The 26,839-nt window shown below is 45.2% G+C and overlaps 1 protein-coding gene and 1 long non-coding RNA gene across 2 annotated transcripts; one reads left to right on the top strand and one right to left on the bottom strand.

Moving 5' to 3' along the window:
* The first annotated feature begins 1,564 nt into the window (after positions 1 to 1,564).
* On the top strand, positions 1,565 to 26,839 carry LOC140430279 (uncharacterized). The gene is made up of 5 exons (XM_072517700.1): positions 1,565 to 1,670; positions 2,279 to 8,508; positions 11,343 to 11,501; positions 13,613 to 13,807; positions 24,789 to 26,839. The coding sequence occupies exons 1-5, from the start codon at positions 1,565 to 1,567 to the stop codon at positions 24,909 to 24,911; spliced, it is 6,813 nt and encodes a 2,270-aa protein (XP_072373801.1). The 3' UTR covers positions 24,912 to 26,839.
* LOC140384913 (uncharacterized) lies at positions 11,673 to 12,803 on the bottom strand. Its single transcript, XR_011933212.1, has 2 exons — positions 12,564 to 12,803; positions 11,673 to 11,956 (listed from the first exon to the last, which is right to left on the bottom strand). It is a non-coding gene; the product is annotated as an uncharacterized lncRNA (long non-coding RNA).

Genomic DNA, 26,839 nt, shown 5'->3' with positions numbered 1-26,839 from the left:
TTTAGCATGGCGAATCCACCCAACCTGCCCATCTTTGGATTGTGGGAGGAAACCGGAGCACCCGGAGGAAACCCACGCAGACATGGGGAGAAAATGCAGACTCCGCACAGGCAGTGACCCAAGCCGGGAATCGAACCTGGGACCCTGCTGATGTGAAGCAACTGTGCTAACCACTGTGCTATCGCGACCCCCCACTGTGCTACCGCGACCCCCCACTGTGCTACCGCGACCTGTTCAATGCTAGGATAAAACAGCATAAGAGAACAGCTCATGAATATCTGACATGCTGATCTCTCAAAGTCTCTACTACCGACAAGACTTAGATTGTCTCTCAATCGGTGATCAGGAATCTTTGGCAGTGCTCCAGAGATTTCCTGACCAACGGCCGAGACTTACTAGCAGAGTAAAGCCAGTCCTTCAGAGATGAAACGCTGCCTGTTCATGTGAGATTAGGATAACATGTACCCTCAGTTAAAACCACATGGGGAGTTTATTAGCATAAGAAGGTCAACATTAAAATATGATGCAGAAAAACGTCACTGAAATGGGTTGAGTGTTACTTCAAGGATCCATTCATCATTTTTAGCCTGATGTGCTAAATTATAAAATTGACCCCAATGTTTTCAGCTGGTGTAAAATAAAAATAAATGAGCTGGTCTGCAAGAGTTGGTTATTCTTTCCTCTTAGGGAGGAAGAATTCCATTGCGGAAATGGCGTCAGATGAGGCTGGTGGACCTTCTCTCCAGAGAACTGGCATCCTCCGATAAGCAAGGTATGAATTAATGCATTGGAATGTGACAAGCTCTATTCAACTAGCACAGGGCACAGAAAACAATTGAAAAAGCAAATAGTATTGTGGGCTTTTATTGTACAGGGTCTGGAATACAAGAGTAAGGAAGTCATCATGCTATTAGAGGGCTTTTGTAAGATCATAGCAGGAGTATTTTTAAAAATTCCTTTATCAGAGTTACAAAGCCAGAGCTCAGAGTGTGGACAGGGGCAAACCCCTAATCCAGCTCCTTGCCTGCTCCAAAACGCAATTCAAATTGAATCCAATTCATAGTCCGCATAAGAGAGACATACCAGATCCAGGCATTACACCTGACCTCATGCTCATCTTAGCCAAGAGGCCGAGAAGCGATAACAGCTGGAGTATTACCGTGGTTCTGTTCTCCTTACTCAATGAAAGAAAGATGTCCTGTCGAACAGCCACAATGAAGGTTCATTTCGATTCTTGGGAGGAAAGGGTTGGCATTCATCCTGTCTTCCTAATAGTCTTGCGGGACCTTCATTGCCACTTGCATTGGCGGACAGAGCCTGAGTTTGATAGAGCGGGACACAGCTGGTAAATACCGGGAGAGGCCGTGGGGTTTCGCAGTGGTTGGGCTGGCCCATCATTGGCCGGTGGTGGGATCTTCTGGTCCCACTGTTATCAACGAGGTTTCCTGCTGTATGCATCCCCTGCCACCGGGGAACCTGTGGAGGGGGTGCGCCGTTGGCAGGACCGGCCGGAAAGTTCTGGCCATGATTTTCTAATGCTTAAGTTGATTTTGGAGGGTTTACGATGGTCTCTGGTGCAAAATGGGACCACACAATAGCCAATAATGGGCACGGACTTCAGAAAGGATGCCAATGCCTTGGAGAGGATGTAATGTGGATTTACTGGAATGGTACCAGGGATGAGGAACTTCAGCTCCGTGGAGAGACTGGAGAAGCTGGGATTGTTCCACCAGAAGGAGAAGTTTAAGCGGCGATGAAATAGAAGGGTTCAAAATTATGTATAGTTTGATAGTTTGTTCTTTTAGTAGCTTCCACTGGCAGAAGGGTCGGTAACCAGAGGACATAGACTTAAAAATAATGGGCCAAAGAACCAGATAAGAGATTAAGAGAAATGTTTTCAAACCAGTGAGTTGTTGTGATCTGGAATGTTACCGGAAAGGATGGTGGAAGCAGAGTCTATATTAACTTTCAAAAGGAAATTGGGTAAATATTTGAACAGGGAATATTTGCTCTGAGGTTATGAGGAAAGATCAGAGACGAGTGGGTCTAACTAGGTAGCTGATGCAAAAAGACATGATGGGCTGAATGGCTTCTTCCTGGGCTGTATGATCTACCTTCTGGACTGTTTTGTGACATGAATTTCATACTGAGTCAAGATTCCAACTAATTACTTTAGTAAATGCAACAATGGAAGTTTAGTTTCATGTGGAATACCATTGAATGTGCAATACATTTTCTCTAATTTGCTTTCTTATGGTTGAAATCTCTATGCTTTCAGAATTAGACAAGTCTCGCTGGAGGTCTCGTAGAAGCGCAAACATTGACAATGTAACTCTGTTCTCCCAAGAAGCAGCAGCCTCTGTTGCACAGGGTTCCTCAGCCTTGTTAAATTGGACCACACAATCAGTTAAAGAGATCAGCCAGACTTCAGGTGCAATTGCGAAGCCATGTACATTGTCTGAACAGAATTCCCAGATAGTGTACAGTTTTTTCACCATTCCTGTTGCCAGCAGTCTCCAGTCACTTATCCCTGATACATCCCATGAACCTTTGCTTCACGTAGCTCACTCTGAAATGGTGGATGGCTTTGATCATGCAACATCCCAACTGGGGTCAATTGGTGCTGGGCAATACCCAGGTCTTGAACCATCTGCTGACCTTCCAACGGCTCACGTATTTGAAGTAATTGAGAATGCAGCCTCTATTGATTTTAAAAACCTGAGGATGTCAACAAAGCCTCTTCTTCAGATGCGCAGAAAGGATTCACAACAATCCACTTCAATGGGAGTGATGGGTGGAGTAAGTATTCCCAGTGAAACCCATCTGTCTCCTTCCTTCAGCCAACAAAATATGGTCACATTTTCTGTAAAAACGCCATCAGCATTTGATGGATCTCAGACTGTAAGGTACAGCTGGCAAGGGAATGGGAATGTTCCAGATGTTTCCAGTCACATGCATGATTTATCCAGAACAACTGCACTTGAAGTGGCAACCAATGTCATGTCTTCTTCTGCTTTTTGTTTGACAGAGCATTCAGCTAGAACAGATTCCCTCATTATAACTAGCCTCAGCCCTGTGAAGATGATTCCTCTTTCTGTTTTATTGAAGTCAGTGAACACATATACAGATACAAACTCTGTTACTGTGAGTAACTCTAAGATGACATTGCAACCCTTTGACCAGGCGCGAGATGGACTAATTCCCAATGCTGCCCCTCAATTGGAGAAACTATCGACAAAGCTAACTGGTTTTCTTCACGTCTTTACCACCCAGTCTGTGCAAGTCGAGCATCTCAGCAGCTTCTTTACCGATGAGCCTGGGCTTATAGGAACAATGACTGCAGATAGCTATCGGTCTTTGGTGGATGCCTTTGGATCCAGGGGGATCCATCTTAGATCTGATGGCACTGAGTTGTCAGCCAGTGGTTTTGCTCCAACCGTTGTAAGTGAAAACTTTCAGACTGCAGAGGAATCTGGGACTGTGGGTCATCATACGAACAATGGGAACCCATCTGGAGATGGAGCACACAGCATGGAAAAACTTTCCATTATTGAATTGCAAAGTGTTAGTGCATATTTGGTCAACAATGCAGATCAATTGTTGCACTCAAGTCACCTTCATTCAGTGGCGCTTGGCACTTTGATTCATCACTCAAAGTTTCAAAGTCAACGTGGTCGCATGCTCTTGAAGGCAGCATTGGGAACAGCTGATACCATTGCAGAATCCCCTTTGCTTGTCTCTGAATGTGTGATTGTGGAGACTTTGCTGGCAGGGGAGGTTGTACCTCAGAGCTCTGATAGGCTGCAGCCTTTGGGATCAGTTACTGAAATGGTTACTGCAAGATGGCAGCCAGTAAGTACTGGAGGATTTGAGACCAGTCCTGTGAATAATCAATTGATGGCTCTTAGCTGCCATATATTGCAAAAAGAACGCTGGGAACAGGAGGAACATTTTAAAACCAGTATATCTGACGATTTGCATCATTTTTTTGCTGGCAATGGTGTATTGTATTCGCAAGAGACCAACACAAAACAAATGGATTTCACTGAAGTTCTACATGCATCTGTTGTAACCGATGTGACCACATTCCAGTCCCCATACACGGCACTTGGAGATTTACCTACTACCCAATGGTTTAACAGAACCAGTTCTGATTTTGTTAGAAAAATAAATTTTAATGTCCATTCAATGCTACCTACTACACAATTTGAATCTAGCACTGCTTCAATGGTTGACCTATTAACATCATTTTATTCAGACACGTATCTCATTAGTAATTATCTACAATCAAATGCTTTTCCTGCTGTATCTGGTGTGTCCAGTGAGGCCATTCAGCCCCTTTCTTGGACTATGCCTCTCTTCAATATTTCTACAGTTATCTCTCTATTAGGGGGATCTGACACAGTGTCCCATTCAATAGAGAAACACACCCCTAACATTAACAATGTTGAATCATCATCTGCCAGAGCAGATGAATTCCCACTCTATGTAACACAACCACCTGAAATTAATTTACAGGCTGAGGTGAATCCATCATTTCTGCCAGGATATATTTGGAATGATGGATATCAAAGAGTTTCATCTAAGATTTCTAACTTGGGAACATTTGGTTCAGTGATCAAAGCTTCATTCCTTCTTGAACCCAATGGACTGAACACTGTGCTTGTGAGCTCTCCAGGTATGTTGCCCCAGGAAATGAGAAGCTATGCCAACTCTGCATTGGCATCACTCAAATTCAGAACAGTTTTGCCATCTATGAACATGATCAACTTTGCAATGCTGCCCTCACTGATTCTAGCGAGCAGCGTGTCTACAAGCTCGGCTTTCCAATTTGATGTGCTTTTCAATTCCAGACATATATCTACAAAGGTAAAATCTACTAAAGCGTCCTTGGATTTCGAATATTTGGAGGCCAATGAAGTTATTGTTTTAATTCCGTCAACCAGTATCCCTGATGCAAATGCAAATCAACCCTCGGCCATTTTGGGGGGAGAAAATGTGCTTATTTCTCAATTCGACAGTTTAACAAAACAGTCTTCACAAGACATCAGGAATATGGATCTTTCTACATCATTGAGCTTTGGATACGCATCGCTATCGGCAATGAAATCATTCTTTCAAATGACGCATACTCTGGAAGCAAAGGAATCTTTTGGGCTTCCAGTGGAAACTATGGTTTTCTCACCCTTCAGCAACCTGCATCGCTCAACAGCACAGACTTCAGTCCATTCCAGTAACAGTGAAGTGAGTCCATTCACTGCAGAGTCTGGAAACAATATCTCATTATTGAATGGCAGCAGTCTAAAGCTACAGTCTTCAATCATACACACAGATAGGGATATTGCCTTGACATCCTTGAACATTATTAACTCAGTTTTACAATCATCATTTATAGAACATACAGTGCAGAAGGAGGCCATTCGGCCCATCGAGTCTGCACCGACCCACCCCAGCCTCTTTCTGGAAGATAAGAGAATTCCTTTCCAATCCAGCAGTGTGTTACTTTGGAAAACACCATCTTCATTTACTTTTGATCATTTTGAGCATAAGAAAGAATTACTGGAATCTGCCATTTTTCCATTGCATGGATCCGGTTCATTAGCATGCTCAACAGATAGCGTGGACGTAATTGCTTTTCCTGGTGTATCGTTGGAACTAGAGGTAACTGCCCCACTGCTGCACATTGTCAGTACACATAAAAGTCCTTTATTGGATAAGAAAAATACAACAACACACTTAGATTTAGAATATTTTTCTGCAGATGGGCCTGCATCCCTAGTGCACCCGGCCAACCTTGTTCAAACTAATGTGGTCTCAATAAAGCCCACAATGTTTCCGGCGTTGATAAAATCACACATACATCCCACATATACCTCAGTAGCTGAAGAAGATACAAAACCTTTGCCACTGACTAGCATGGCGTTCTCCAGTTTGGATGTGACTACTCAACCAGAAAGAGTCTTCGTCCAAACTGGTGATAAAAGCCTGCCTTCAGCCCAATTGGAATCTCATTCTGTGCTTTCCTTACTGGGTGCTTGCTCCCCTTCACTACAACTTCCAGATTTTACTCAGGATGATACCAGTCCAATTTGGTTTCTGCATTCTCTACCTCCTGGTAACCGAGCTACATGGTATGATATGAGTATTGAGGATACTAGTACAACGATGCAGGTTGCATTCCCCATGAGTCATGATCTGCATACTCCAGCTTTTTCAGAGCTAGAACTCCTTCCACTCCATGTTCCTAGTTCAGCAAGCAGTCATTCCTATGGGAGAGACCTTGATGGGTTTGGAAAAGTGTCGTCAAAGATGAAGACAATATTCAGTTTGAGAAAAATGGCTGCTCCAGCAGAACATCCGTCATCCTATCGTGGAGACAGCACACTGCCAACATTTACAATTAAATCAGAATTTGTGTTGCCTTCAAAAGACATTACTCACTTGGCATCTGGATCTTGGGTTTCTCTGTCTCCCCAGCAAGAAACATCGGCTTTGGAACCTGAAGGTATTTTATGCCATGAATCAACGATACAGCATTCACACTTGGGGTTTGACAACTTCAGATTGTTGTCTGAATCTCTCTCTTTGAGTATATTTCATCTGGGCAATGAGGACTTGACTAAAGTATTGATGCTGGCTTCAAAAGAAGCCACCTGTTCTACTCTGCTGTCCTCTATTGATCTGAATGCTTATGGAGATCCCAGCATCGCTTTGCGTTCTGAAGCCTCTTTCCTTTTGACTGATGAGTTTGGGATACGATCAGCAAATAAACTGAACACTGGATGTTTTTTCACTCTTATCAAAAGAACACCTTGTACATCGCTGGATGTAATTCGTTCTGAGGACTTCTCAAGCAGCATTGTGGACTTGGCACTGCAATCAACAAACTCTTTGGAAGCACATAACACAGTGGTCATAAATAATCATGTCCTTGCTGATGTGTCCAATGCATTAATGGAAACTATGAAAATGTCTTCCTCTTTTGTTGACATGCATTTTGTTACACAATCCCCAGTTGTAATAAAGTCAGATGCAATGTTGTCAGAGTATTTTGCACTTAGTGAAGTGCACACTTCCTGGTTTTTAGATGTTTCCAATTTGGTTAAAAGCTCTGTCCATCTTCTAACTCCAGAGTTATTTAGCACATCAGTCTCCGGTTCAGTGGCATTATCCCCAACACGACCGATGACTGGCTCGCTCTCTGGGCTATATGGAGATGGCTTCATTCCTGAAACTTTACCCAAGCTTTATCCTGAATCCCTGTGGCATTCAAAATTGACATCTCAGCAATCTGAATTAGATTCTCATGCCCTCGGCATTCAGATCAGCGATGCCCTGGTGCCGGTAACTGTCTCCTCTGGCATGTCCAGCTATTTTTCGACAAATATATTTCTATCAGTAATTGGTATACTTGCTTTAGGCAGCAGTGCCTTCGTCACACGTTCAGCGGTAGATATGATTTTACCTTTCCCATTGTCGCAACCATCAGACGTAAAGATGACAATGAGCACGGACACTGGCTCAGTTTCCAGAGATCCAAAGTTGACGGAGGTTTTTACAAAGCCCACCATAGCTTTGGGATCAAACCATGATACTGGAGGTAGTGAATTCCAGTTTAGCAGAACTTTGCGAGAGAACCTACCATCAACAAAGTTTCGAACTGCTGTGGCGACGAGAGAGAATATTCTAGATGCTGTGGTCATGATTTCTTCACCAGGATTGTTCTTGCCTGTGGAAAGTTCAGTACCAATTACCGTAGTTCCTACAATCTCAGAACCAAATTTATTGCCAATATCACATCTAGATGCAAAGACTTACATTGTTCGATCAAAATCCAAACAGACACCAAAGGAAACCTTATTAATCTCCACATGGCTTCCTCCTTCATCTCAAATACTGGAACAGTCCATAGCGTCTTTGACTGATTTCTCTTCCATTGCAATAAATGCTCTTTTACCATTGGAAGGCAGTTCCTGGGCAAATCTACCTGCTCTTTCTGTCTTATCGAAGGTTACCTGTCCAGAATTTGATATGATACTTTCTGAAGATCCATCCTTTGTGCCAACAGCCACACTTCAATCTTCCTCCACACCTCCTTTCATTTCAATTATTGAGCCGTCTCTTCCTGTGACGACCTTTGTACTTCGACTAAATACCATATTGTCATCCACACATAGTGTGCCACCTTCTGCCATGTGGGAGATGCTGAAACCCACATTAGAGGTGACCAGCCACCCAACGGATGTAGCCCCTCAGAATCCCACTTTCCCAGTATCCTCTCCTCGCCCAATATCCAGCTCAGAAAGGAACAGGATAATGATTGCTTTGATAAAAGAGGAGAATTTGTTAGAAGTCATGCTGCAAGTCAACAGATCCATCCCAATTTTTGAAGACTCTTTCTGGCAGATGGTCAGCAAAGCGCTAAAGGAAACGTATCTTCAGGCATTGCCCTCTACAGGGGAATCAAATAAAACTCGCAGAAGGGGAGACTCTTCTGAAAATATTCAAGTGAGTATTTTTTAAATGTATTTGTGTCATTTTTGTGAATGGAGTTTGCAAATGTATATGAGCTGGCTAGTGCATTGTGCTGACTGGTGGTAACATTGCAAGTTGTCAGTAGTCATTGTTAATTTTATATTAATTGGCTGGTTAATTGTGTTGAGGTGGTCATTAACTGGGGATTCACTTGTGCTGTTCTAAAGAGGAGCAGCTTCCACGGCCAGTCAACTCCAGGGGCTGGAGTGTTTCACCATCCCTAAAATAACATTATGATTTAATTCAGTAAGATTTCTTTAAATGTTTCCTTCAGTTACAGTACCCTTTAGTGGCTATCAATTGGTTTGATTGGCTTTTTACTCAATTGGTTAATTTATTATACTTGTTTAATCTCCTCAAAAGAGTATAAAGAAAGATTGTCCCATGAGCGGTGGGCGCCATGGGGGCTGGAGTGCATCGTCATCCCCGGATATCACATTTTGATTTGACTTGTTAAGTTTCTGTTGAAGTTTTGTCTTTTCGTTACAATGCCCTTATAAGGGGCTGTCACTTTAATTTGTTAATTAGTTTATTTTATTTATTTATTGAAGTAGTATAAATCAGAGCAGATTGAAACTCTGGTGGGTTTGGAAGAGCGCACTTGTGATATGTGTCTCTATGAATAAAAGCTTATAAGTGTATAATATTGTTGAGTTTCAATTGAATTTCTCTTGGCTTCATTAATAAAGGTTTTATGAGTTTATCTGTGCATCATATGATATTTATATTGTATATTATAAGATGTTCTGTGACTCCACTTAATATAATGAGAGAAGTGTTACTGTTACCCAAATGGAGTTTTCCCATTGATTTCAATGAGCTGGGAATGCCTCACTATTGCCAGGTAAAGAATTATTAATACTTTAATAGATAGTGAGATAGACAGCATCCAAGCTGTTGATTACAGAGTAACATTATGCCAATTTTTTTACTTTTCACGAATCCATCATGTTTGAACAAAGGACATCAACCATGTAGTGGAGGGATGAGGTTTTGTCTTTGTCTTTTGGCTGTAAAGCATTATTGAGTGTAGCCACTGAGGGAAAGTGGATGGGAAGAATCACATGGTCATATCAAGTTAATTTAGATCCCCATTCTCCCAAGAGGAATGGTAATTTGGCATGTTCAGCGACCCATACACAATTGTTTCTGCTTGATTTTCCTGCCCAGTGCTCTATTCTTTTCAGACCAGCCATGTCTTAGTGGATATCACACTCACCTGTGAGTCAGAAGCTTATGGATTTCAGTCTCCTTCCAGGGTTTGATCATAAAACCTAGTCTGACACTCCCAGGACAGTACTGAGTGTCATGATATGCAGACATGCAGATAATGATATACAGACAGGCAGCTAATGAACACAGAGAACAGGACATGACCAATGAGCAGGCAGGACACTCAGGGGTGGTATCTCACTATAAAAGGTACGAGGCACTCACACTCCGCCTCTTTCCACTGATGAACATCTACAGAGTGAGTCAGGGTGTATGTACATTATCAGACCTCCAGCACGTGGCTAAGAGCTAGTCTGGTTCAGTCAGACAGAGTAACCACACTTAGGTTAGCAGAGAGTCGAACTCATAGAGAACTGTGCTAACTGTGCTACTGATTCAATAAATCAGATTGAACTAACTTCAAGGTTTGGAGTATTTTTTGGTTAAAGCTGCATCCAGTTGCAGCCTGTGTTACCCCAGAGTACATAACACATCACTGAGGGAATGTTGCACTGCAGGAGGTGCTGTCTTTTGGACAGGATTTTGAACGGAGGTTCCATCTGGATAAAAGATCCCAATGAAGGAGGGCAGAGAGTTCTCCCTAACATCCTGACCAATAATTAATCCCTCAGTCAGCAGATCCTCTGGTCTTTATGAATTTAATGTTTGTGGGATCTTGCTGTCTGCATATTAAAACAGTGACTGTACTTCAGTGGCTGTTGTCCTGAAGTCAAGGAAAGTACTTTTAAAATGCAATACAGGTCATTGTTGAGGTTACACCTGAGCACTCTGTGCAGTTTTGGTCTCCTTCTATGGAAAGTAAGATTTGGCCTGGAGAAAATGCCAGGAAGGATTGTGAGACTGGTTCCCGGCTTGGTAATTGTCTATGAGAAGAGACTGAATAGATTAGGCCTACGCTCCCTGGAGTTTAGAAGAAAGAGAGATTATCTAATTGAAACACCATAAAATCATTAAGAGACTTGGGGGCTATATGTTGCAAAAATGTGTCCCCTCATTGGGTTTCTGTCTCATAGTAAGCAATCAGCTATTAACAGTTGAGGTGAGGGTTGTTAATCCTTGGAATTCTCTACACTAGAGAGCTGTAAGTACTGAGTTGCTGAGCATATTCAAGACAGAGGTTGTTAGATTGTTGGATACTAAGTGAATTAAGGGGTATGAGGATTGTGTGGGAAGTTGGAATTGAAGTAAAAGATCAGCCATGATCTTATTGAATGGCAACATAGGCTTGATGGGCTAAATGGGCTACTCCTGTTCCTATTTCTTTTGGGTTGTTGTTTATTTCCTACATTCTTAATTCTCTTATCCCTCGTTTTTTCCCCCTCTGTCTGCCCAAAGAGAAAATGTTCCCCGCTGTTCCCTAGTTGCTGTAGTGATCATATTGGGGTTTTCCGGCCTTTCCCGCCAATGGGATCTTCCCATCCCGCTGAAGGTGACTCCCATGCGGAGGGTTCTCCGGCAGAGGGGCGGGCAAACCACTCAAAGTGCCATAGACGTCGACGGGACTGGAAGGTTCTTTTGTCAGATTGTTATGGACAGTCAAATACGTGCGTTCACCATTTTCTCTCCTTTTACAGGTGGTGGTAGAGTCTGTCAGGCGGCAGACCCCTGATGTAATTGGTGTTCAGTTTGTTGTATTAAGCAACGGCCAACTTCTAAAAGCTTCAGATGTCGCAGTGACTTTTAAAAGACTTGCAAATTCGATTCATATTCTCAGTGGAAAGCTCCCGTACCAGGTACAAAATGAGTACTCCCTCGAGTACATTAAGCTGCTTGTCCAGGGTTTTGTGTGCCATCTAATCCTGGGCTGTAATTTGTTTTACAATTATTAATAGTTTGATAAGGTCAGCTTTCACTGGGAATATAAGTGCTGTGAAATGCAGTTTTTAATCAATATTTCTTCCACATTTATCAGCATGTTCTGCAATCTGCTTCCGCGTACAGGACACGATTTATTTATCCAGTTCGAAAAAAAATGAAATTACAATGCCTGTTCTATAGTTGTCATACTTTTACACTCAATGTTCTCACAGGTTCCGCATCTTTCGTCAGGTTAATAAACAGATCTGTTGCCCCTTGGAGTGCTCTCTTTCTGGCCAATTGTCTCATCAAATCATAATTGTAACCAATGAATCCTTGCTGAGTCCACCTTTGCATGCCTTTTCTTCCCTCTCTTTTTCTGGAGGATGGACTGAAAAACAATGTTATCAATGCAAAGCATGACTGCAAACCAATAATTGATCATTTTTTCACAAAATACATAAGTGCATAAATGCAGTGGGAACAGTAAATTATTGATGCTCCTTGTCTCACACAAATGAGCAAAGTTGTGATAATTACTCAATGCACAAGCCCACCTTCAAGCTAGTTATTCCAAAGCTAACAACTCCTGCCTTATGGTCATGGGTCATCAGGTTCGTTCATCCATTTTTTTACATTTCAGAGTAATAGAGTTGCTAAATTCAAGATGGGTGGCGTAGTGTTTACAAAGACCACAAAATAGCTTGAACTTGAACAAAGCTATAAATTTATCAACACTACTAATTTGGATTCAACACGTACTCCTAAAGAATACACAGTTGATCATTAATATATAAACTACACTCATCTACAACTAATCTTTATACTGATATAAACTATGATCTGCTCTTACTCATACTGTCTGTACTTCTGACTCTCTCTAGCTAACTCCTGCACACTCTCCCCCACAAGGCTTAGCATCAATGCCTTATATACTTGTAACTGTAGCTCCCTCTAGTGGCTACTCTAGACATTTCATTAACCCTTGCAGTTCTTACATTTATGATAATACCACGCAGACCATGGGTTGGATTCTCCCACTTTTCAGACTAGGTGCTGTGGTGGTGATAGGAACATGGAGGGTTTGCCACTGTGGCAGTAGGTGGGAAAACATGCTAAATCTCCTGGCCTCGACCACATTAATTTTGCACCCGAGCATTTGACATTGTATTCAGCAGCGGAACAGGCCTGGATAGCACGTCCATGAACTCACAACATGACCACTTCACTGATACAGCTCCTCCTCCACGTGGAAATGGGTCAATACCTGCTGACATCAAATTGAAAATATAGCATATGACAACCTGGAGCCAACTTGGGTGTCTTGAGGGAACAATTTTATTATGGGGCGAGGGGAAATGGTGTTTTATGATGTCAGCCATGACTCACTGCTTAGCCCACTTGCCTCTGAGTCAGATGGTTCAATCATGCCCCAGGCTGGAAACATGAACATAAGACTCTGGTGTAGTTTCTTCAAAGACCTCGCTCAGGCATCATTAGCAGTCTGGCCCCTTCCATCATGTGCTCTATTCCAGCACCAAAAGAGAACAGCCTCTGAATCAGTTAGCTGTGCGCTCTGTTCTCATGCAGGACTTGAATATCTAATCTCCTCTGCCATTTTGAGCGCAAGTCTGAGGGAGTGCTGCACTGTTGCCAGCGTCATCTGTTGATGTGGTTACACAGTGAAGCTCCTTTTGCCTTATCCTATCATATGGGCAGCACGGTAGCATAGTGGTTACCACTATGGCTTCACAGCACCAGGGTCCCAGGTTCAATTCCTGGCTTGGGTCACTGTCTGTGCGGAGTCTGCATGTTCTCCCCGTGCCTGCGTGGGTTTCCTCCGGGTGCTCCGGTTTCGTCCCACAAGTCCCGAAAGACGTGCTATTAGGTAATTTGGACATTCTGAATTCTCCCTCTGTGTACCCGAACAGGCGCTGAATCTGAAGGTGGGTGTAAAGAGCTACTGACTAGGCTGTTTCTTGGCGTTATGACTAGCACGTGCTAAACAAAGGAAGAAAATAATTTGGCGTACCATTGTCTTGCACAGGTTGTTAAGGTTCCCTGTCCTGTGGCCAGCCCCCTCCCACAGCCACCGACGCACAACGGGGTGGGGTGGATGGTTGCCGTGTACGCGCTGGTATCATTCTGTCTGGCACTACTGGCCCTTCTCTTCTATTGCATGAAGAAGGGATGGAAAAACGGAGAAGGTATTCCCATCAGTCAACAAGGAACTTTCAGGAGGGTAAGATTCCGTTGCCAAATTTCTTTTAGGGGTGGCAGGGAAGGAGCACAATCCAAACTGGGGCTTACAACAACTGCTAGGAATCTGAACTAAAACCAGAAAATTGCAGGCTAATATTCCACAGGTTAGGCCTCCAATTCTGGCCTCTTGTGAATTCCTGATTTTCTTCACCCCCTCTTTAACAACTGTGCATTCAGCTGCCAAGACTCCAAGCTCTATAAAACCATAAGACGTAGGAGCAGAAGTAGGCCATTCAGCCCCTCGAGCCTGCTCCGCCATTCAATCAGATCATGGCTGATCTGATGTGATAATCCTCAGCTCCACTTTTCCACTTTATCCCCATAACCCATGATTCCCTGACTTATTACAAAATTCCCTTCTGGAACCTCTCTGTCCCTCTTTCCCCCTTTTAAGGTACCCCTTAAAACTTGACCAAGATGTTGGTCATCTGCCCCATTATGTGGCTCCATGTTACATTTTGTCCTCTCGCGCTCCTCTGAAGCCAACTGGGATGCTTTTCTTCATTTAAGCTGCCATATAAATGTAAACTTTTTGTTAATCATGCCAGTCTTCTTTATTGAATGCTCTGTTTATCCACTACTCTTTAATTCGGACTTTCAATGTTTCTGCTTACTCTTTTTAAAAAATTCAACCCGGGATTTGGGCATCGTTGGCTAGGCCAACATTTGTTGCCCATCACTAATTGCGCTTGAGAAGCTGGTGATGAGATGCCTTCTTGAACCTCTGCAGTTACAGACTGAGGAGATTAGAAGCTGATATTTGAATGGTTGAACATAAAAAGTGCAGAACAGAAACAGCGAATTGAGCCCAAGCCAGTGTGCATCTTCCACGTGAGCCTCCTCTTACCACTCTCCATCGCACACAACATAACCTCTCATTACTGGCGTCATCCCTGAAAATCTTTTCTGCACCCTTCCTGCTGCAACACAGAGTGATAGCCCCAAGAATGGAATTAAACCCCACTAGAGCAAAGAGAAATCAGTTATTAAAAGCAGAGCTTTACCCAAAATGTCAGGATTGCAGACGAATTGACTAATCCCCTCCAGAGCAACGCAGATAAAACCTATTGGTTGGAACGTGAAGGGAAATGTAGCCAAACGGCCTGCTTTATGTTACATCACCAGCAGGTGGCATCAGAGAACCATGATGAAATTAAATTCAAGTTTAAATGGAATTACATTGGATGGCGACCATCTACTTTATCATTTGAATCTTTTCCTTTCCCATCCTTGCCAGCACAATCCTCCGAGGGGAACATGGGGTGGCTAAAGCCCATACTATTCTTTATAAACAAGTTGGTTAGATTTATGTGCTTGTAATCCTACAGTGCAGAAGGAGGCTATTTGTCCCATTGAGTCTGCACCGGCACTCTGAAAGAGCACCCTACCTAAGCCCATTTCACCGCCCTATCACCGTAACCCCACTTAAGCTGCACATCTTTGGGCACTAAGGGGCAATTTAACATGGCCAATCACCTAACCTGCACATCTTTGGACTGCGAGAGGAAACCGGAGCATCCGGAGGAAGCCCACGCAGACACGGGGAGAACGTGCAATCTCCGCACAGACAGTCACCCGAGGGCGAAATTGAACCCGGGTCCCTGGCATTGTGAGGCAGCAGTGCTAACCACTGTGCTGCCCCAAAGGTCTGCCCTGAAAGAACGGGAAAAAGTGAATGGAGCGCAGGGGGGGAAATGTTCCTGTTCTTTGGGTTAACATGGAAGAAAATGACCCGCCCACCACCATTTTCTCCTGTTTATTTAATGAGCCGACAGGCTGCATTAGCAAAGGGCAATCCTTTCAGCTTGAAATTACTTTTTGCATTACTCTCAATGCAAGAGAAGAGGAAACCATCTTTCACGAGTCAAAGCGATGCCCCGTTTGCAGCCCCTAGAGTGGATATGAAAGGCCCCATGACATTATTTCAAACAAGGGCAGCGGATTCCTCCCCGGTGTCCTGGGCCAATATTAACCCCCCACCCCCCTCCCCCGATGTGTTGGGTGTTCTGGATCACATACAGGTCACCAACACTTGAAGTAGTGCAACACTATTTTATTAAATGGTTAACTATTTAAACATACTTGAACTGTGGGTAAATACAATACCAGCTTTAACTAAAGACCTTTGCCTTGTCCTAACCAGTTGATGCACTCAGCATATAGTGAATGTCTGTGTTGCAGGCTGTGAGCTCTGTGCTCCTAGCTAGCTGCTACTCGAATGAGCAGGAACTCTGATGTCCCCTGTCTTTATAGTGCGTGTGCTCTCACTGGTGATTGGTTGCGGTGTTGTGTATGTTGATTGGTCCCACTGTGTGTCCATCAGTGTGTGTCTGCACCATGATGTACTGGTGTATATTATGACACCCCCCTCAGTCAACCCCACAAAAACAGCCTAGCTGATCAACATTGCTGTTTCGTGGGATTCCCCACATTGACAGGCGTGTTTCCTACATTACAACAGTGGCTCCTCTACTTCATTGGTTGTGGTTGTGAAAGGTGCCATGTAAATGCATATTTCTTTCACTGAATCACAGTATTGCTATGGTGCAGAAGGAGGCCATGTGGCTAATCGTGTCTGCACCAGTTCTCCAAATGAGCATCATGGCTTAATGCCGTTCCCCTGCCTTTTTCCCGTAACCCTGCTCATTGTTTCGATTCAAGTAATCATCTAATGCCCTCTTGAATGCCTCAATTAAACCACCTCCCCCATACGTCCGGGCAGTGCATTCCAGACTCAAACCACTCGTTGAGTGAAAAAAAAAGTATTTCTTCTGATCCAAATGGGTTTCAGCAGATCTGGGAGCCAAAGTTTAGAGTCAACAGGAAATTGGTTTATTTACTAGGTTGTTTTTTCACATCACCAAAACATATTTTTGTATTTTTCATGAAAATAAAATCCTCTGCCTCCCAAAAGCACTCACAGTGCAATGATGAAAGCCAAATTTTCACATTTACAGAATTTACATAAGTTTTTCCTGATCAGCAACTATGGTTAAGTGCTTATATTCCAAACAAACTTCAAATGAAACAAGCAGAGCATGGGTTCACTTAAGGAATTGTTGCAGGAAATTAACTGTTGAGACAAGCCAAACATGATGCAAGTGCTCCAGTGTCATCTGTGGGCCTCACAGGAAAAAGGAGCCAACTACAGATGTTCCAGTATAGGTATGAGCTCATTGACCATGACAATTGTCCATGGCAAATGCCTACGAGTTAGCTAACTCGATTGTCAACACAGTTGGTGGCACTCTTGTTTCTGAATCAGAGGTTGCGAACATAAAATCTAGGCTGGCACTTCTGTACAGTACTGGTAGAATAAGTGATCCGTTATAAGCCATTATTTTGAAGAAAAGTAGGGGCGTTCTTCCCAGTACCTTTGGCCAATATTTACCCCTTAATCAACATCACCAAAATAGATTATTTGGTCATTATCACATTGCTCATTTGGAGAGCTTGTTGTGCACATATTATTTATAAAGCATACAGTATCTTAGGCTTTTTAATTGGGGCATAGAGTACAAGAGCAAGGAGGTTATGTTGAACTTGTGTACGGCACTGGTTTGGCCTCACCTGGAGTATTGTGTCCCGTTCTGGGCTCGGCACTTTAGGGAAGAGGTAAAGCCATTGGAGAGAGTGCAGAAAAGATTCATGAGAATAGTTCCAGGGATGAGGAACTTCATTCAGTCCTGATGTGGATTGGAGAAGTTGTTTTCCTTGGAGAAGTGACGGCTGAGTGAAGTTTTGATAGAGCCATTCAAAATCACGAGAGCGCTGGATAGAGTAGATAGGGAGAAAGTTTTCCCACAATAGTGAAGGGATTGAGATCAAGAGGGCACAGATTTAAAGTAATTGGCAAAGGAAAGAACGAGGGAAAATGTCTGGAATGCACTGAAATTAGCTGCTGTGTTGCCCACAATACAACACTGAGTGCATTTTAGAAGGCACCTAATTGGCTGTAAAGCGTTTTTGGCCAACCTGAGGTCATGAATGTCATAATATCCACTCATGTATATAATGAGATGCAGACAGGCAGTGATTGACTGTCATGTGAGAGTACCTTTAAGACATGGATGTTTAAGCAATGTACCTTTAAGAAAACAGTGATGTCAGCGAGTGGGTGGAGCTGAGGTCAGGTCAGCCATTTTGCAGTTTAGTTTTGCAGTTTGTAAAGAGCTTGGGAGTGTCTGTGTTTTGCAGTGAGCTGGATCTCTGCCATGAAAGACAATCTCTGGATCATTTGGGTGATTTAAACTCATAATAGTAAAGCTTTTAACCTGATGTGATTTTGTTTAAAGGTGTTAAGTCTCTTGGAAGTTTGAAGGAACATTTTAAGGACTTATTTACTGTTGCAATATTTTCTGAGTTATCTTTGAAGTAAGGGGTGTTAAGAGATCCAATGTTTATTTAAGATGTTAAGTTGAGTTCATGGAATAAACATTGTTTTGTATTTAAAAACCCACGTGTCCATAATTGTAATCCCACCCTAGGGAACAAGCCGTGTGCTAGGAAAAGAAACAAATACATTAAAGGGGGAGGTTGGTTGAACTCCAGGATACATTTTGGTGTTCTGAAAACACCTCGCCCATAACATTGACACACAGGATGACCAGTCACACAACACAGTGCAGCCAATCATCTGACAGAATACTACCACTATAAAGCCAGAGGGCACTAGGTTTCCCACTCTCGGGACCCAGCCACTGAGACAGTCAGAGTCCACGAGCTAGCAAGTGCAAGCACCATGCGGTATCTAGTAAATCTGGTCAGGCTACTACAAGGTCTCCAGTCAGCTCAGTATAGTGTTGACCCACAGCTGAATATGTATATCAGTTCTATCATTGAATAAATCAGTGTTGGATCTTCTCCAGTGTTAGACGTTGGTTTCTATCTTCCCTGTATCGTGTGCAGTCCACATCGAACCTACCTGCCTAACACATCATGGTACCAGAGTGATACTGATCTTGACGGACCTACCTTGAGTGAATCAGCATTGACCAGCAAGCAGCCATCCGGTGAAATGGAAAACATCCAGCCTCCTCCGCAGCTCCGCATCTCCGTCAACCTCGGCGCCAATTGGAAAATCTTCAAGCAAAGGTTCCTCTTGTACATCGAGGCCTCCGACCTCGAAGCAGCATCGGATGCAGGAAGATTGCACTATTTCTCTCCACTGCGGGGACCACGCCGTCCACATCTACAACTCCCTTACGTTCGCTGACGGCGAAGACAAAACAAAATTCAAAACAGTCCTGCTGAAGTTTGACAGCCACTGCGACATTGAGGTGAATGAGAGCTTTGAACGGTACATTTTCCAGCAGAGGCTTCAGGATAAGGATGAACCTTTTCAGTCCTTCGTGAACCATCTCCATATCCTAGCGCAGTCATGTAAGTATGACTCGATGGCTGATTCCATGATCCGGGATCAGATCGTTTTTGGGGTCCACTCCGACTCCCTTCAGCAGCAGCTCCTGAAAGTCAAACAGTTGACCCTCTCTGTCGCTATCGAGACGCGCGTTGTCCATGAGCATGCTAAGAATCGTTACTCCCACATCAGGGCGGCAGAGACTGCAAAGCTGGCCTCCCACGAGGCGGAACGGGTGCAGACCATTGCACAAATGCAGGCCCTGAGCATCGAGGAGAGTTGCCGTTTCACGCGCTTTTCCTGGGTCCCTGCGCATGCGCGCCACGACCGAGTGGACGACGAGCCCGACAACCCGACTGCACAGGTGCGTACGTCGACCGACCACACTGCGCATGCGCGATGGCGCACAGAACGCGCTGACGTCGGCCTCATGATGTGTCCGAATTGTGGCTCCGTCCATTTAAAGCGGCAATGTCCGGCAAAAGGATGCCGGTGTCTACAGTGTGGCAAGTTGGCCACTACGCAGCCCTTTGCAGATCTGCTCCATCGCTCAGCAGCCAGCGATCCCAGCTGCGGCGCAGAAGAGTCCGCTCAACACAACAAGGCATGCCAGATTCCGATCCCGACAGACCCTGTTGCTGAGTGCCTCAAGTCCCCATACCAGGTGGGCATCATAACTACACATGCGCTGCCTTCCACCACACCTACGCAACGCCTCTCGATCCTCAATGTGGATCCCGATGATGAGTGGTGTGCTGTCCTCACAGTTAACAAGGCTCGCATCCGATTTAAACGACACCGGCGCATCAGCGAACCTCATCTCAAAATCCGACCTCGACACCATCGGCGCCAGACCAAGCATTCTTCCACCAACCTGCCAGCTCCTTGACCGCATTGGCAATGCAGTAGCTGTCAGTGGCTCCTGTCAACTAGGGGGTATTCAACAAGGCGATCAAGGCAACACTGCGGTTTGAATTTGTCGGGCCTGACAGAGCGTCCCTGCTCGGTGCTCGAGCCTGCAAGCTCCTGAACCTGGTTCAGCGAGTCCACACCATGTCATCATCACCGGCGTCGGCCTCGCCTGATGGAATTTTGCAAGCCGACATCGATGACATCAACACGCAGTACCACAGCGTATTCGATGGAATGGGACGCTCCCATATCGATATAAAATCCTGCTCAAGCCGAACGCCACCCCTGTAATTCATGCACCACGCTGGGTGCCGGCACCCTCAAGGATTGTCTGAAGAAGCAATTACAGGACCTCCAAGACCAGGGCATCATATCGAAGGTCACAGAGCCCACAGACTGGGTCAGCTCCATGGTCTGCGTAAAGAAGCCGTCAGGGGAGCTTCGCATTTGCATTGACCCTAAGGATCTAAACCGCAACATCATGCGGGAGCATTACCCGATACCAAAACGTAAAGAGTTGACCAGTGAGATGGTTCATGCCAAATTCTTTACTAACCTGGACACCTCCAAGGGTTTTTGGCAAATACAGCTGGACGCTGTGCACGTTCAATACCCCGTTCGGTCACTACTGTTACAACCGGATGCCTTTTGGGATCATATCTGCCTCCAAACTATTTCACCGCATCGTGGAGCAGGTGATGGAGGGCATCGAGGGGGTGCGAGTATACATTGACAATGTAATTATCTGGTCCACAACGCCCCAGGCACACATCGCTCGCCTCAAGAAGGTATTTCAGAGAATTCATGAACATGGTCTCCAGCTCAACAGGGCCAAGTGCTCATTTGGTCAATCTGATATAAAGCTTCTAGGCGACCACATCTCGCGGCACGGTATGCGGCCAGATGCCGACATGGTCTCGGCGATCAACGCCATGAAGACCCCGGAGGACAAGAAGGCGGTCCTCCGCTTCCTCGGGATGGTCAACTTCCTCAGGAAATTCATTCCAAATATGGCATCCCACACCACGGCCCTCCGCCATCTCGTCAAGAAGTCGACGGAATTCCAGAGGCTGCCCACGCATGAAGAGGAATGGCGTGAGCTGAAAGCAAAGCTCACCACAGCCCCAGTTCTAGCATTCTTCGACCCAACCAAGGAAACCAAGATATCGACTGATGCAAGCCAGGAGGCATTGGGGCGGTGCTCCTTCGGCGAGATGACTCCTCGTCCTGGGCTCCAGTGGCGTATGCCTCCAGGGCCATGACGCCCACTGAGTAACGGTACGCTCAGATTGAGAAGGAGTGTCTGGGCCTCCTGACAGGGATTGTCAAGTTTCATGACTACGTTTACGGCCTGCCAAAATTCACGGTAGAAACGGACCACAGGCCTCTAGTCCATATAATCCAGAAGAATTGAAATGACACACCTCGGTTACAGCGAATTCTTCTTAAGCTACGCCACTACAACTTCGAACTTGTCGACATGCCAGGCAAAGAGCTGATCGTTGCAGATGCCCTATCCAGGTCCATTACCACACCGTGTGAACAAAGTGACTTCATCTGCCACATAGAAGCGCAGGTGCAGTTGTGTGCCACCAACCTTTCGGCCTCTGACGAACGGGTGGTCCAAATTCGTGAGGAGACGGCGAAGGATCCTCTGCTGCAGCGTGTGATGCAGCACCTTACCAATGGCTGGCAGAAGGGACAATGTCCCCAGTTCTATAACGTAAAGGATGACCTGACGATGGTGGAGGGAATCCTTCTGAAACTCGACAGGATCATAATTCCTCAGAGCATGTGGGCTATGGTGCTGGGCCAACTCCATGAGGGTCACCTTAGGGTCGAGAAATGCTGACGCAGAGCTTGGGAGGCTGTCTATTGGCCGGGCATCAGCCAGGACATTGCCGACACAATCCTCAACTGCCCTACATGTCAGAAGTTTCAACCACCTCAACCCAAGGAAACGCTGCAACAGCACAAGATCGTGACCTCTCCGTCGTCCAAAGTAGGTGCAGACCTTTTCCACGCCAAGGGGCGTGACTACGTACTCCTGGTCGACTACTTCTCCAGTTACCCAGAAGTGGTGAAACTGTCCGACCTCATGTCAAAGGCGGTAATCAAAGCCGGCAAAGAAACGTTTGCCAGGCATGGGATTCCGCTCACGGTAATGAGCGACAACAGTCCTTGCTTTTACAGCCAGGAATGGTCTGATTTTGCACAGTCCTCTACAACTTCCGTCACGTAACCTCCAGTCCCCACTACCCGCAGTCAAACGGGAAGACTGAGAATGGGGTCCATATTGTAAAGCGGTTGCTGTGCAAAGCTGCAGACTCAGGCTCCGACTTCAACCTGGCGATGCTGGCATACAGGGCAACCCCACTGTCCACTGGGTTGTCCCCAGCACAGATGCTCATGAATCACACTCTGAGGACCACAGTTCCAGCCATCCATGTTCCGGACCTTGACCACCTCACGGTCTTACAGAAAATGCAGCAGTCACGGGCCCAACAGAAGGCCACATACGATGCTCATGCCACGGATCTACCCGAGCTGGCCCCTTCTGATCATGTTCGTGTCCAGTTGCCTGAGGGCGGCTGGTCAGCCACAGCTGTTGTGATCAAACAAGTGGCTCCAAGATAGTTCCTTGTCCGCATGGCTCCCTGCTACGGCGCAACAGACGGGCACTGCGAAGAGTTCCACGCCCGCTACCTGACTGAAGTGCCCTGCCGCCTACAATGCTTTCTCCGGACGTACCCTGCCAGGAGGCCACCGATCTACCAGCAATCCTGCCGGCCAATGCGACCACCACGATGGCAGCGATCCCGCCTATTCACGTGCAGGCGGCTCCTGATCCACCTCTGTGGCGATCAGGAAGAATTCGTCACCCACCACAAAGACTGAATCTGTAGACTGAAACTTTTGTACATTTTGCGACTTCATCGATTTAACCTCTGTAAATATTGTTTCGTTTACCATGTATCTGCACTATCGACACCTTCCTATGTATATACGTTCATTTAGACACCTTTTGTATATAGTCAGGCATACGCACGCACACCTTAGTATTTATTTATCTAAAAAAAAAGGGGGAGAGATGTCATAATATCCACTCATGTATATAATGAGATGCGGACAGGCAGTGATTGACGCACAGGATGACCAGTAAGCACACAACACAATGCAGCCAATCTCCAGACAGGACACCACCACTATAAAGCCAGAGGGCACTAGGTTTCCCGCTCTCTCGGGACCCAGCCACTGAGACAGTCAGAGTCCACGAGCTAGCAAGTGCAAACACCATGCGGTAGCTAATAAGTCTGGTCAGGCTACTCCAGTCAGGTCAGTATAGTGTCGACCCACAGCTGAATATGTATATCAGTTCTATTGTTGAGTAAAACAGTGTTGGATCTTCTCCAGTGTTAGACGTCAGTTTCTAGCTTCCCTGCATCGAGTGCAGTCCACATTGAACCGACCTGCCTAATACATCAATGAAAGGTGCTATATAAATGCAAATTTTTATACATGGGAGTTATTAGTGAGAGTTCCACTGGACGTTCTAATTTATATAAATAGAGTTCTAGATGATGTAGTCTCCAGGCTGGCTGTAGATACACATTCAGACTAAAGATTGAAGCACTTGATGATTGGGCTGCTGCTTAATTAGATGAATTTAAAGCAGAGTACAATTAATCATCCTTAATACATGGAAACAAACAAGCCTGTCACTGAGACACTTTTAAATACGGGATGTGTTTTTCCATTTAGTTAAGGATATTATACAGATAAGGGGGTCGGGTAGCTCAGTTGGTTTATGATGTGCAGCGGTGTCAAGAGTGTGGGTTCGGGCAGAGCGGTGGCGCAGTGTAGCACTGCTGCCTCACGGCGCTGAGGTCCCAGGTTCGATCCTGGCTCTGGGTCACTGGCCGTGTGGAGTTTACACAGTCTCCTCGTGCCGGTGTGGATTTCGCCCCCACAACCCAAAGATGTGCAGGGTAGGTGGATTGGCCACACTAAATTGCCCTTTAATTGGAACAAATTAATTGAGTACTCTAAATTTATTGAAAAAACGAGTGTGGGTTCAATTCCTGTACTGGCTGAGGCTATCCATGGAGGGCCTACTTTCCCAAGCTTAGCCCTCGCCTGAGGTATGGTGAACCTCAGATCAAATCATCCACCATTCAGCTCTCTCCCTCTCTCAAAATAGGAAAGCAGGCTATCGCCCACTGGAACTGTGGTGTGACTTTCATGCTTCAGATGGATTGAATTTGTTGCAGCAAACTGAAAATAATATTAAAATAACATGGTTGGGATTCTCTGATCATAGAACATTTGACCGATAAGAAATGTGGGGGAATCCGAACCAGAGATTGTAAATATGAGACCATCATTAATGATGACCAGTAAGCACACAACACAATGCAGCCAATCTCCAGACAGGACACTACCACTATAGTTCAGGAGGAAGGTCTTTACCCAGAGAGTGGTGAGAATGTGGAACATGCAACCAAACGGAGAGTTTGAGCACGAGGGAAAATCCATGAGGGAGTTAGAAAAAGAATGGTATGATGCTGGAATGAGATGAAGTAAGAATGGAGGAGACATGTATGGAGTGTAAGCACTAATGTGAACCCCTTGGGCCAAATGGCCTGTTTCTGTGCTGTAAATTTACTCTTTCTTCTCCTTACTGCCGCAGGAGCGAGCAGAAGCCTTGGATCTTATACACCTCCAAGAAAGGGAACAGAGAGTTGATGATATCGAGATGGGGCTGTTGGAGGGAAGGTCACCCCCTAAAGCCTCTGTGACCACACTCGCCTGAAGCTGGCTCCTCGGAAGTAGAATCTGCCTCTGCTGCACCCCCCCCAGACATGATGGGGGTTCCGCTGAGCAAGAGCTGCAGAGATCTCCGAGATATCAGGAGGTGAGTGTCTGATCAACTCTGCAAGTGGGCAGCCTGTCTTGCCACACATCAGCCGGCTGTTTAACGCTCTGACCAGCTCACGCAATCGCATCGACTTGAAGTTTGACCATTACCCTTCTCGTAGGGAATCATAAAGACACATTTCTACTTTCTTCTGCAGAATTGCCGAGCATGTACAGTTCAGCAAGTGCTGATTCCTGTTGGTCTTTAGCACCACACAAGCCTCCTCTCATCCTTCTTCAAAGCTCACCCCAGTAGCATATCGTTTTAGTCCTTTCACACTCACGCATTCTTTAGATGCATTTGTGTAAATTGCCTGAATTACCCTGTAATTTGGATCCTTCTTTAGCAGCAATGCGCTCTGATGAGCATATTTGTTATAGCTTGGCTAGGGTAGGAATGTACTGAGTGATGTTATGAGTCTATGACTCTATTAATGAGCAGATCATGCATATTTCTTTGAATGGACTCTGGGATACAATCTACTGTCTACATCTCTGGTTGAGATTTCGTTATTGAAAAATTCCAAATTAGTTCTGCTATGACCTAGCAAGCAATTAATTTTTATCTTCACTTATTGTCAAGTATTTTATGGTTATGGGCGTGTCCTGCTTATGTTGATGGACTAATAATCAAAGATTCGGAATAATAAGCAAAGGAATGTCTGCAAAGCTTCTACTGGTTTTAATCAGCTAGGGATGAGTGGGGGACTAGTGTGGTGGGGGTGGCTTTTAAGCCTTTCTGAGAAGTTGAGACAGTGGATGGCGAGTGGGAAGACTGGGTTGAAATGGGGATCCAGTCTGGGTCTACATGTGATTCCAGTCCAACGTGGTTCAAAAAGAGCACCTTGGGGCAACTCAAGTATGGACAATAAATTCCAATCCTGCCACTGATAATATGCTGAGGACGCATTTGCAATTTGCGAATGGAGTCTACACTTGTATGGGTCATTTTTAAATCCTGGTTTTCGCCAGGAAATATCCTAGTTTTGGGAAAGGGGACCCTGTTTAAACCACAGGGTGTTGGTTCCAAGACCAGAAAGAGCAAACTTTTCCAATGCTAAACCAAACCCAAACCCACCCAACAGAGAGACTGTGTTCACCTAATCGGCAGCTCCAAATTGTGTAGTGAGACGACATCCACTGGCCTAATGTGATCATGGAGACAATGGAGCCCCTCGAAAGCCGTTCACTCATGCTATCACATTCTAGGTGAGGAGTTCCCTTTGTTCCACAAGACCAGCTAGACGAGGGGCGGGAAAACAATACACATTCGAACATTCTGTCCAACCAACCAAGTGATACAATTTGGGGTTTGTTTCGTCTGGGTAGATCAGGCAGAAAACAATATAACTGGGAGTCTCTGAAAAAAACAGGGGGTCAAGCCGCAGTGTGAAATGAAAGGAAGAAACACGAGGCAGACAACGCGACAAGATCGGTATATCAGTGCAGAGCCTGACATCCTCTCTCAGCTCCACCCGCCCCACCCTCTTTTACAGCCAGGACCGAAGGAAGTCGCATATCCCAAGGAACGAGTTCGGCCCTGAGGGGTTTGACCAGGGAGGACACGGTGGGGTGAGCGTGTCATCTGTAGCCTGCAGAATACTCAGCCCAAAGCAATGTGGAGAGTCGCCTCTCATTCCCCGACCAAACCTTAGGTAATTTTGGGGGTTTAATAACTGAAGGAACCCGGAGGGACATAGTTTGTTGAAATCCAAGGGGAAGTCATCTGTTTTGGTATCGGCCACATAAGAATGGGTAGCATTGGTTGTTGAATATTTAATTTGCTGTACGCAATAAACATACTCTGATTATTCAAACTTGAAA

This window comes from Scyliorhinus torazame, chromosome 10 (assembly GCF_047496885.1).
Source record: "Scyliorhinus torazame isolate Kashiwa2021f chromosome 10, sScyTor2.1, whole genome shotgun sequence".
NCBI lineage: Eukaryota > Metazoa > Chordata > Chondrichthyes > Carcharhiniformes > Scyliorhinidae > Scyliorhinus > Scyliorhinus torazame.
This window is presented reverse-complemented; position numbering and strand designations above follow the sequence as displayed.

Coding starts and splice junctions, on each gene's coding strand:
- LOC140430279 (XM_072517700.1), top strand. CDS start 1,565: ATGGTCTCTGGTGCAAAATGGGACCACACAATAGCCAATAATGGGCAC. Junction 1,671..2,278: donor AATGTGGATTTACTGGAATG/GTACCAGGGATG, acceptor CTATGCTTTCAG/AATTAGACAAGTCTCGCTGG. Junction 13,808..24,788: donor AACAAGGAACTTTCAGGAGG/GTAAGATTCCGT, acceptor TTACTGCCGCAG/GAGCGAGCAGAAGCCTTGGA.